General features: G+C 38.1%; 1 protein-coding gene across 5 annotated transcripts in view; it reads right to left on the bottom strand.

Annotated features, from left to right (window-relative positions):
• Positions 1–12,745, bottom strand: part of LOC126248916 (formin-binding protein 1-like) — a 379,078-nt gene that overhangs the window by 71,262 nt on the left and 295,071 nt on the right. For all 5 annotated transcript variants that reach the window (XM_049950407.1, XM_049950406.1, XM_049950405.1 and 2 more), the window contains exon 7: positions 980–1,201. In XM_049950407.1, coding sequence (XP_049806364.1) covers positions 980–1,201 — 222 coding nt within the window. The remainder of the gene's footprint in view (positions 1–979; positions 1,202–12,745) is intronic.

Here is a 12,745-nt window from a genome sequence, read left to right as displayed (position 1 = left end):
ACTGTAATTATTTTTCCTTTAGGATTCACAACTTCATGAAAAGATTATATTTTAATATCACACAAGTTTTATCTCAGATAATTTGACTTCTGTCATTTCATCTTATAATTATGTCTTTAAGTTAGTAATTTTTGCAATTGTATTTATGTTAGCAATAAACTTCCAGTTTTTCTTCAAAAATAGAATACTAGAACTTCCACAAAAATACAATTTACAGTTTTCTCTGTTGATGCTTCTTGCATTGGATTAACAATAGAAGCTGTATGTCAGAAAAAAACAAGCATTGTGGTCAAGTTTGAACTTCATTATCACTATACTACTGTCATCAGGAACATTTAATAGTTCACGAGAAAGCACCTGTATTTGCCAAACCACACAGGCAGGTCAGCAGTCTAATGCATACTTGTGAATTCATCTGTTGTGGTCTCCAGCTACAGTGTAATGTAGACATCTAGTCAAACTAGAGAACTGCCAGCTAAATGATGAGCAAAGACCAAAGCTGATAAACTTTCATCCATCATATAAGAGTGGACTAATTATTTGAAAACCTAACTAGAAAACAACAATTAATGATGACTTTTGCACTGTTGCTGCCCTCCATGTAAAAAATTACACAATTTCTCATGTTTGGCAAGATCAGTATCCCTTTTCAAAATTATTATAATTCAGTGAGCCACATATTCATCCATATAAATACAAAATCACAATGGATTATGTAAACTTCATGTATTAAAAAAAATTAAAAATAAACATGAATGTATTCATGCTTATAACCGAAACCTTTGACACATTCCAGCACCTATCTACTATTAATGCACTTGATTTTACAATAAATGTTAAAATCTAAAGCATGCAGCTCAAGAAATGTAGAAAAAAATACAACATTTTCATTGGATGAAACCAGTACACCTTTCAGCTACTTAACAAAATCTACAACTAAGTGCAGTTGTAGACAATATTACAGAGTAATTAATCATACCTTAGTGGAACTGAAGATCCCAAACAATCCCACTCTTTTCTTAAGTTTCCCAGATGACATAGTTCCTTTCACTGTCATAGCTTCAGGCCTAAGAGTGGTAATAGGTACAGGGTTTATTGGTGGTGGCATTTCACCACTTTTAATTGCACTCAGGTCTTCAAAAGGTATGTCTTCTGGGGGTTGAAACCCCGATTTATACCTTTCTATCACAAGTTGTGTGTCCTGAAACACACATATTACCTTATTCAGTGACAGAAAGTGCATTACATCAATATTGGTAAAATTTCACAACTATTAAACTTTTCCTTAGCATCTAAATACACACTGGTACACAAGAATCATATTATTAACTAGAATGTACATGAACAGTAGAACGTGTGTTTGGTGAAGACCTAGCCTTCTTCTTCTTCTTCTTCTTCTTCTTTTAAGCAGCAATTTATAATACAGTACCTACATCATTGCTACAACAAAGCATTTCAAAAGATCGGAAAAAAGTGAAAATCATTTCTATTTTCAAGAAAGGCCATCAGATAAATGTCCTTAACTACAGGAACATATGACTAGCATCAATCTGTTGGAGAATTTTGGAATATGTTTTTGCTTGGATTATGGATACAAAGAATCTCAGCAGAAATCAACATAGGTTCCTCACACAGCAATCTCAGGTAACACACCTTTCCTTACTTGTACACAAGATCCTAGATGCATTAGATAATGAGACCTGCATTGATGCCCCATGTTACTCAACTTCTGTAATGTTTAGAGAACGAAATGCAAGTTTATGAAATATAAACTAGCTTTGCGATTGTACTGATTGATGACTTCCAGGCAAAAAAGTAGTCAGCATGTTCTTTGTAGAAAACATCAGATGTGAAAGCAGTTACAGATATATCAAAGGGTGTGTTATGGATTGTCCATAATATATATACAAAAAAAAAAAAAAAAGTTTGCATCACCCCAGTTCCCAGAACTCGGGAAAATAGACATTGACAGTGGATATTGTATCACAGACACAGTCCCTTTGACTGTTCCGAGGTGTCACTAAACCCACCCAAAGATGTAAACAACCATGCATGAGCAGTGCCTATTAGATGGAGGGGGTCCGACAGCCAATCAGTTCCAGTCATTCCACGAGGAAGGAGGTACGCGGCTCGTGTTGTCTGTAGTTCAACCATGCCTAGACGGTCAACACCACCCTTTGATTGCATCCGCATTGTTACTTTGTGCTGGTAAGGGCTCTCAACAAGGGAAGTGTCCAGGCATCTCTGAGTGAACCAAAGTGATGTTGTTCGGACATGGAGGAGATACAGAGAGACAAGAACTCTTGATGAAATGCCTCGCTCAGACCGCCCAAGGGCTACTAAAGCAGTGGATGACCGCTATCTAATAATTATGGCTTGGAGGAACCCTGATAGCAACATCACCATGTTGAATAATGCTTTTGGTGCAGCCACAGGACATCGTGTTACAACTCAAACTGTGGACAATAGGCTGAATGATACATAACTTCACTCCCAACGTCCATGACGAGGTCCATCTTTGAAACCACGACACCATGCAGCTCCGTACAGATGGGCCCAACAACATGCCGAATGGACCGCTTGGGATTGGCATCATGTTCTCTCAACCAATGAGTGTCGCATATGCCTTCAACCAGACAATCGTCTGAGATGTGTTTGGAGGCAACCCGGTCAGGCTGAACACCTTAGACACACTGTCCAGCGAGTGCAGCATGGTGGAGGTTCCCTGCTGTTTCGGGGTGGCGCATTATGTGGGGCCGACGTACGCTGCTGGTGGTCATGGAAGCGCCGTAACGGCTGTACGATATGTGAATACCATCCTCCGACCAATAGTGCACCCATATCAGCAGTATATTAGCGAGGCATTCGTCTTCATGGATGACAATTCGCACCCCCATCATGTACATCTTGTGAATGACTTCCTTCAGGATAACATCGCTCGACTAGAGTGGCCAGCATGTTCTCCTGACATGAACCCTATCTAACATACCTGGGATGGATTGAAACGGGCTGTTTATGGACGACGTTACCCACCAACCACTCTGAGGGATCAACACCGAATCGACGTTGAGGAGTGGGACAATCTGGACCATCAGTGCCTTGAACAACTTGGGGATAGTATGCCATGATGAATAAAGGCATGCATCAATGAAAGAGGACGTGCTACTGGGTATTAGAGGTACCGGTGTGTACAGAAATCTGGACCACCACCTCTGAAGGTCTCGCTGTATGGTGTTACAACATGCAATGTGTGGTTTTCATGAGCAATAAAAAGGGTGGTAATGATGTTTATGTTGATCTCTATTCCAATTTTCTGTACTGGTTCCAGAACTCTCAAAACAGAGGTCATGCAAAACTTTTTTTTATGTGTGTATTTATAAAAATGAGCTGTTGGGTGATCATAGTCTTCATGGGGCAGTCTGCAGATGATACTGTTGCATGAAGGGAAGCTGTGACACCAAATTACTGTTATGAAATACAGGACAATCTGCAGAAGATCAAGGCCTAGAACAAGAATTAGCAGTCGAGCCTCAACTAGCATATTCAATGTATTTAAGATAAACAGATGCAAAGTCCCATTATAGTTTGATTACATGATTGGCAATCTATCACTGGAAACAGTGACAACCATATAATACTAAAATATGTAGCTGTATACATCCTGAGCAGTTTACTGTTACTAAGTCAACATTGTTCACTGCCCATGGCTGGGCAGATTGAGTCACATCTTAGTGACTATATATTAAAACCACAACTAAAGCTAGCATAGCAGACAATAAGCATTATAAAACAAAGTTATGAACAATGGTTACAATAAACAATTTACAGTTCTCAAATGTTTCCAGTTTGTGGTTTCACGTGTGGTGTTGATCAGTCCGCAATTCCACTTGTAGATAAAAATTCATTTACAGAACATAGAAATTGTTGCTTGAGCACACACATCAGTCTGGCTCTGAACACCCTTATTGTTAATGTTCGAACATCCAGTGGTAATTTGTTGAACATCGTCGGGCTCGCTGTGGGGCAGTGCATAATATATTGTGATTAAGTACTGATCTGTTATCACACATCTGAGCTTCCTGAGTAGAGATGAATTACTCTTGAGAGCTTAGACCACACATGAGCAGTGTATTCAGTCCACGTCAGCTTATTTTCATTTGAGATTTCCAGGAGTCCGACACTATCAACATCTGCTATGCATCCACAGTCACCAAGGCTTTGTAGTATTTTCTGAGTTTTATCATCATTTAATTTCATTTTGTTTGCTTTGAACCACTTTTTGGCTACTTCAGATAAAATTTCAGCATCCTTCAGTGACTAAGCTGAATTTCTACCATGAGTCATTAATGCTGTATCATCTGCAAAGAGCAGGGTATGACCATCACAACTAAAGTCATTGTCAAATATTAAAAAGGGCAGAGGGTCAAGTACGGACCCTGTAGTACACTGCATTTCCATTTCTTGAGATGATGTTCCTTGGATACAAACACACTGCCACCTGTGTCTTGCTTAGATTACAAAGAAGTCGTGCAGTTCTTCTTTTTTTCCAAATACTTCTAATTATTTTTGTTGTTACATCAAGCATTGCAGTAAATACAGATTCGCCTCTTCTAAATTCATGTTCGTTATCCAGAATGAGGTGGTTGTCCTCTGTGGTCAAGGTGCTACTATTGCTAATGCTTATATTGCTTGTAAAAGCAATTTATAAATCTTGTACTTCAGCTAAATTATTCCCAACAACGTCAACAAAATATTTGTTAAAATCATCAGAGCTGCAAGGATTTACATGGGCAGGGCGTCTTTATTTGCGTTCGTTAACCAGTTCCCAGGCGACTTTGCATGGGTTGGGAACTTCACAAATAAACCTAACATTATATGCCTCCTTGGCAACCTTTACTTCCTTCCTGTAGATTCTTTTAGCTTTCAGATACTAGCAATGAAACATATCTATGGCCCTGATATCTGTTGCTGTTTTAACTTGGTCATTTAGCGGCAAAACAACACACTTTATGTTTTCCCAGCTTGGGAGTGTACCATGCTTCTCTCTGCCTATTTTTATTCTGTTGTGTAGTTTACAGGGTTCTTTACGGTTCCTAATGGGGAACAGTTGACAAAATTTATTTTGAGGAGCTGGAAAATACATTTAAAAGCATCACTTGGTCCAGTCCTACAACTTCAGACAGTGTGGCGAAAGAAGCGCTGTATCATTGTGAGAGACACAGAGGTGAGCGAGTGCGCTGGGACTTGCCCGAGGTCACTACTACTAGCACCACGTCGTCATAACATGCCTGTGCATAGCATGCAAAAGACTGCATCATAATCGAAGAATGAAATTAAAAATTAAAATAACTTTTCCACACTTTGCCAGTGTATGCTTCAATACATTAATCTTAACATTTTGAAATCTCAGAATGGTCTCATGAATACGTTTTGCTAAATGTATTATTTTAAGAAAAAAAGGCACTAAATAAAAAAGCTAGAGCACTAAAATTGTTCACACTGTGCAAATGTAAGTCACAATCAAAAGCTACAAGTCTCAACTTGATCGGAGCAATATTTTGGTCAAAATTGGTGTTTTCACGAAAAATTGAAGGTGCTAAATATTAGACCCAGAAAGATGAAAATTCGTATTGTAGCCTCAGTTTGACGTAAAACCACTAAACATGCAATACCAATAAGCTACCTCTATTAGTGTGCAAGTAATTTACTAAATTTGGAACTAAAATGTCACTATTCATAATAGATTAAGTATCATTTGTATTTGTTAATAGGAAGTTCTAACTGCAGCACTTTATTATATTCATTAAATAATACAGCTGTACCAAGTTTTGAGACTTTGTTGTAAATAACAATCATTGTACGGATTCTTACTTAAAGAGGAAGTTCAGAGGTCATATTCCAGTCTAAAAAGTCTAACTAGCAAAGTTTAAATGCAGTCGTTCCAAAACTTTGTAACTAAAGCCAACTTAATTTCATTCAAATAAAAAATTAAGAAGGCTGTAAACTGTTAAATGACAGAGAAGGGGGTCATTTAGATGCTGCTCTCTGTGCCTAGAGCAGATGATAGCAGATGTTCCATTCAACGGTCCATCGCATCCATATATAAGTAGGGTCAGAAATGTAGTGAGGAAGAGACACTTTGTACCAAGCTATCAATCTGTCCACATCAGTCAAATGCCGACATACCATGTGCCTCAGGTGACATCAAAGTTAGCCACCTACAAACCATGTTGTCGGCAAAAGTAGGAAGTGAACTCAAGAGGACTGTACACCATCCTCCATCGCTTAGTTTTCACAGGAGTAACTGCTTGTGTGTCACCCATAATTTAAAAGATTCTATTCAAGAAGTGGATGAAATTACACAAAGAGACTCAGAACTGTATACCCCCATGCTGAAACGAATCAGTGCTATGTTGATTCCTTGTATTTCAGGCAGTGATAAACACCTGAGGCTTACATACATTGGAAATTTGAACTTGCAAAATATTAAGTTTTCAAAACTTATAAATATTTGTTTGAGAAACTTAGAAGGAGAAGACACACAGTTAACTAACTCTCAGTGTTTTGTTTCTTGTAAATGGCCACCTTAACTGACACACAATGATGTGCTTGCCCTGTAACACTGGTGTCTTTTTATGGATATATGTAGTGATTTGCACTGATGATTAAACTCACTTAACAGCAGCTTATAATCTTCAGAGACAAAACGCTTTCATTATTTTAGGGTAATCTATGACATGGTTACTGCTCATTCTAATACGAAAATCACCAGATTTAAATGTAACATTGTCTGTGAAAATATTTAAAGTTAAATTACGTAAACAATACAAGAAAAAGCAGTTCCAGTCAGAAGCTGTCATGACAGTTGTGTTACAATTACTTACACCCTACTTTCTCCCTATGAACCATGGACCTTGTTGAGGTGGCATGGGATGGCTCAAGTACCTCAATCATACAGGTAGCTGTATCTTAGTAGCAACCACAACACAGGGGTATCTGTGGAGAGGGCAGACAAATAGGTGGTTCCTGAAGAGGGGCATCAGCCTTTCCAGTAGCTACGGGGATGACTGAGTGACAAGGCCTTGCCTTGTAACATTAGCCTACATGGCCTTGCTGTGCTGATACTGCAAATGGCTGAAGAAACGGGCAATCACAGCCATGATTTTTCCCGAGAGAATGTTGCTCTTCTGTATGATTAAATGATGATGGCATCCTCTCGGTAAAATATTCTGGAGGTGAAATGTCCCCCATTTGGATCTCTGGGCAGGAAATATGGGGTTGTCGTAATCAGGAGTAACAAAACTGACATTCTACAATGCGGAGTGTGCCTGTTAGATCCCTTAATTGGGTAAACATGTTAGAGAATTTAAAATGGAACATGGATAAGTTAAAATTAGATAAAATGGTAATTAGTGAAGTGTGGCGATAGGAAGAACACGGCTTCTGATCAATTCAGTACAGGGTTATCAACACAAAATCGAATACAGATAATGGAGGAGTAGGCTTAATCATGAATAAGAAAATTGGAATGTAAGCTACTAAGAACAGCAAAGTGAACACATTATCATAACCACATTAGACGCAAGGTCAACACTGAACACAGTACTACAAGTAGTACAATTCAGTACCAACTAGTTCAGCAGATAATGAAGAGGTTGAAAGCATGAATAATGATGTGAAGGAAATTATTCAGATAGTTAAAGCAGACAAAAATTTAATGGCACATTGGGAGACTTGAATTTAATAGTAGGAAAAGGAAGAAATGGAAAAATAGTAGGATAACACGGACTGAGGGAAAGAAATGAAAGGGGAAGCCATCTGGCAGATTTTGCATGAAGCATAATTTAACCAATGCTAACACCTGGTTTAAGAATCACGACAGAAGGCTGTATACATGTAAGATACTTTGAGATACTGGAAGGTTTCAAATTAATTACATAATGCTACTAGGACAGAGATTTTGAAACCAGATTTTCAACTGCAAAACATTTCTGGGGTGAATGTGGACTCTGTCCATATTTTATTGGTTATGAACTGGAAGTTGAAACTGAAGATTTTGTGACAAGGTACGAAACTGAGGGATGGGACATGGACAAGTTGAAAGAACCCGAGATTATTGAGAGTTTCAGAGCATAAGACAACACTGGACTAAAACAAGGCAAAGCAATAGAATAGAAGACAAATGGTTAGCTCTTAAAGATGAAATAATGAAGGCAGCAGACAACCAAATATGTAAGACTACTAAACCCAGTAGGATTCCTTGGTTTTCACAAAAGACACTGAACTGAACTGATGTAAAGAAAAAATATTAAAAAATGCAGCAAATGAAGCAGGTGAAAGGGAATACAGATGACTAAAAAAAAGATGGGCAGAAAGTGCAAAATGGCTGAGCAGGAATGGCTACAGGATAAATGTAAGGCTGCATAAGCTTGTGTGACTGGAGGAAAATTTGACAGCACCTACAGGAAGATTAAAGAGACTTTTAGAGCAACGGGAAGCAGCTGTACAAATATCAGGAGCTCAGATGGAAAACCAGTACTAAGCATAGATAGGAAAGCTGAAAGGTGGAAGGCATATGCAGAGTCTGACAGAAAACTGTGTAACTCTTTGTCAGGCTCTATCTAGATACTGATATTGTTGTTCGATTTGAGTTACGAGTATGTCGTATTATGGTCTTTGGCTCAACAGATGTTAGTACTTACATCTCAGTATTGAGAAAACATGGCTGGGGCATGCTGGACATTCGAGCAACGAAAATGTATTGTGCAGTGGTTTTTCAAGTTTGATATTGCAGTTGAATTGCAATGTCAGTGTAGGCGGGAGTTTGAAACAGAACAGCCAACCTGCCTAACAATTAAAAGCATCACTGACAAGTTTGAATTGCATGGAATGATTTGTGATATTCACAAAGAAAGATCAGGAAGACAGCGCACAGCTACAAGTCCTGCTTCGTCGGCTCTCGGGTTGAAACATTTGTTAATTCTCCACAGAAGACCGCTACGCAATGTGCACACGAAATGGGGGTTAGCAGAACAAGCGTACGAAGAATTCTGAAAGCTGCAAAGTGGAAAGTTTACGTTCTATGATTAGTGTATGTGATTAATGATGACAATCCTGATCGCCGAATGCAATATTGTGAATGGTATCGGTAAATGGTAACTGATGACAAACAATTTGTGATGAAGGTAGTGTGGAGTGGCGAGGCATAATTTAAACTTAATGGAACCATGAATCGGCATAACGGTGCACACTGGGCACTGGAAAATCCACATGTTTATGTGGATTAAGTGGTCAATCTACCAGAGGTTCAAGTGTGGTGTGGACTATCATCTAAAGGCTTAGTAGGACCCTTTTTCTTCACTGGGGAAGTGTACCTGGAAATGTTACGCACATCAATTTTGCCGCGTATACGTGTGCTTTATGGAGCTGATGAAGAGGTCTTCTACCAACAGGACAGGGTGCCACCATACTACCACCTAGCTGTACGAGCTTTCCCGTATGACAATTTTCCGGGGCATTAGATTGGACAAAGAGGGCCCACTGAGTTCCCTCCACGGTCACCAGATCTAACACCTATGGACTTTTACTTGTGGGGAACTGTGAAATATGACATCTATCCACATAAGCCATGCACACTGGAGGAACTTCACCAGGAGATTACAGTGACGTGCAGCGATCTCCACTGTAACACTGACTGACATAGTTGTGATGACCACTCATCATTCTGTTATGAGTATAGCCACCAACAGTGAAAATTTTGAAGATTTAAAGTAACCATGTGCAAAACTGAGTGTTGTACAACATGTGTGATCAATTATTAAATGTAAAATAAACACATAAGTAATACTTTTTGTTCCTTAAAGTGAGTATACATTTTTCTGGCGGACTTTGTACAGAGCGGCTCTACAAGGGAAATGAAATTGAAGGCAATATGATAGAAAGACAACAGGGAATAGATGAATAAGGGATGGAAGCTATGCTACTGGGAGAAGACTTTGATGGAGCACTGAAAGATCCAAGTTGAAACAAGGCCTCTGGGTAGTAGACATTCCCTTAAAGTTATTGAGATCCTTCGGAGAGCCAGCCATGACTAAACTATTCCACCTGGTGCGTAAGAGACAAGCAAAATGCCCTCGTACTGAAAAAAATTCCAATTCCATAAAAAGTAGGTGCTTACAGGTGTGAATATTATTGAACTATCAGTTTAACAATCCATGTTTGCAAAATATTAACAACAATTCTTTACTGGGTAATGACCTCAGGAAAGATTAAATTGGGTTCCAGATAAATTTAGGAACACACAAGGCAATACTGACCCCATACTCTATCTTAGAAGAAAGGTTGACGAAAGGCAATCCTACAGTTATATCCAGTTATACCATTTGTAGATTTAGAGAAAGTTTTTGACAATGTGGACTGGGATATACTCTTTGAAATTCTGAAGGTATTAGGGATAAAATATAGGGAGTAAAAGACTATTTACAGCTTGTACAGAAACCACACAGCAGTTATAAGTCAAAGAACATAAATGGATAGCAGTAATTGGAAAGGGAGTGAGACAGGATTGTAGCATATTTCCAAAGTTATTCAATCTGTACACTGGACAAGTGGTAAAGGGAACCAAGAATAAATTTAGAAAGGGGGCTGAAGTTTAGGGAGAATAAATGAAGACCTTGAGGTTTGCCGATGGAATTTTAATTCTTGCAGAGACAGAAAAGGAAACAGAAGAGAAGTTGATCAGAACAGATAGTGTCTTATGACATTAAAAGATGAACATCAACAGCAGTAAAACAAAGGTAATGGAATGTAGTCTGGTTAAATAGGGTGATGAGGGAATTAGATCACAAAATGAGACAAGTGGAAAATGAGTTTTGCTATTTGAGCACCAAAATAACTGAAGATGGTTGAAGTAGAGAGGATGTAAAATGCAGACTGGCTGCAGCAAGGAAAGCATTTCTGAAAAAGAGAGATTTGTTAATATGTAATATAAATTGAAGTATAGGCTTGTACAAAAGTGAAACGTGTACAATACGCATTTCACACAAGAAGAGAATAGACGCTCTTGAAATGTGGTGCTGTACAAGAATGCTAAAGATTATATGAGTGGATCACATAACTAATGAGGAGGTACTAAATCAAACTGGGGAGAGAAGAAATTTATGACACAACTTGACAACAAGGAGGTATTGATTGATAGGACAAATTATAAGGCATCAAGGAATTGTCAATTTGGTATTTGAGGGAAATGTGGAGGGTAAAAACTGTAGAGGCAGACCTAGATATAAATACAGTCAGTAGATTCAGATGGATGTAGGTCTCTGTAGTTACTCAAAGATGAAGGCTCTTACACAGGGTAGGCCAGCATGGGGAGCTGCATCAAACCAGTATTCAGACTGAAGACAACAACAACAACAACCTACTTCAGCTTCGAATGGAGAAATTCTAGTAATGCTAGGGCATAAACTGAAACCAAATATGTAAAAAGAGCTGTGTGCTTTGGTGCACTGCATAGTTGCATACTCTTAAGGAATTAATAACAAGCAATGCCCAAATGCTTCTAGGCTATGTTGTCCTGAATAACAGGAAGCTTCTTTAGTAAGAAATGGCAATTCTGAAGAAGATAAAGTTCTATTCAAAGGTGGGTAAAGTGACAAATTGTTATCTAAGAAATCTGTTTGAATACACAAGACAATACAGATAGAAGTAGCCCTTTAGGGACATCAGAGTGAAACTAATCCCAAAGGAATGGGGTGGAAAAAAAACTTACAAATACAACCTCCAGTACCTTACTTCAAAAAAATTAAGAAAACAGAACTGCTACAATTATGTAAAAGAACAATAAGATGACCTAAATATGTGGACAACTATGCAGTTTCACACTGAATGTAGAATCATTTTGAAGATGTGAGAATTTACATGAAGAAGGATGGATGAAAGCAGTACAACAGTGTAAAGTAATATTCTCTTTAATCCACTGGAATATGGATCCACATACCAGTTCTTGCAAATAAAAATAACCATTGATAGAAAATGGGTGTTCCAATGTAATTCATGTGGAAATATTGGAATGTATAATACATGTTTACTTACAAAATATTATGCATAATTTAAAGTGTATGACTTGTGAGGAGATTTACACTCCACTGCTCGACTTATTACTGTGATGAATGAACATGACCTCCTTATGGCCATACACGGAATGCACATCTATACAGCGAACTGAAGAAATTTATGTGACACTTTCTCAAAATGTAATTTTAAAGAAAGATCTTGTTTGCAAACTTAATACCACTTTGTATGGACTGAAGCAGGAACCAAGAGCTAGGGACTTCAGATTGTTTTCGACAAGTTTCCTCCATAAAATTGTCAAATGTGTAATTGACAGAGTTCTTTATGATGGAAGCTTTGATGACAAATATTTATCTACTACAACGTGTTGCTGATATTCTACTTGAGAGGAATGATAAAAACAAACTCATAGATATGAAGAATAAATTGAAAGAAAAATTTTGAATGACATATTGTTGAATCAAAATTCTTCCTGGTAATTAATATACAGACAAACAATGGGAAACAGCTCTTTAGTCAACACTTTTACATCCTGCCCTTATTTAGATGATTAAATATGGAAGATGGTAAAGTCTAGATTGTTACTGATCATAAAGATGACATGCTGAGTTGCAGACAGGCACAAAGAAAAGATTGTTACACAATTGAGCTTTCAGCCAAAGCCTTCTTCAGAAAG

Source organism: Schistocerca nitens, chromosome 3, assembly GCF_023898315.1.
Source record: "Schistocerca nitens isolate TAMUIC-IGC-003100 chromosome 3, iqSchNite1.1, whole genome shotgun sequence".
Lineage (NCBI taxonomy): Eukaryota > Metazoa > Arthropoda > Insecta > Orthoptera > Acrididae > Schistocerca > Schistocerca nitens.
The sequence above is the reverse complement of the archived record's forward strand: the minus strand, read 5'-3'. Positions and strand labels throughout refer to the sequence as shown.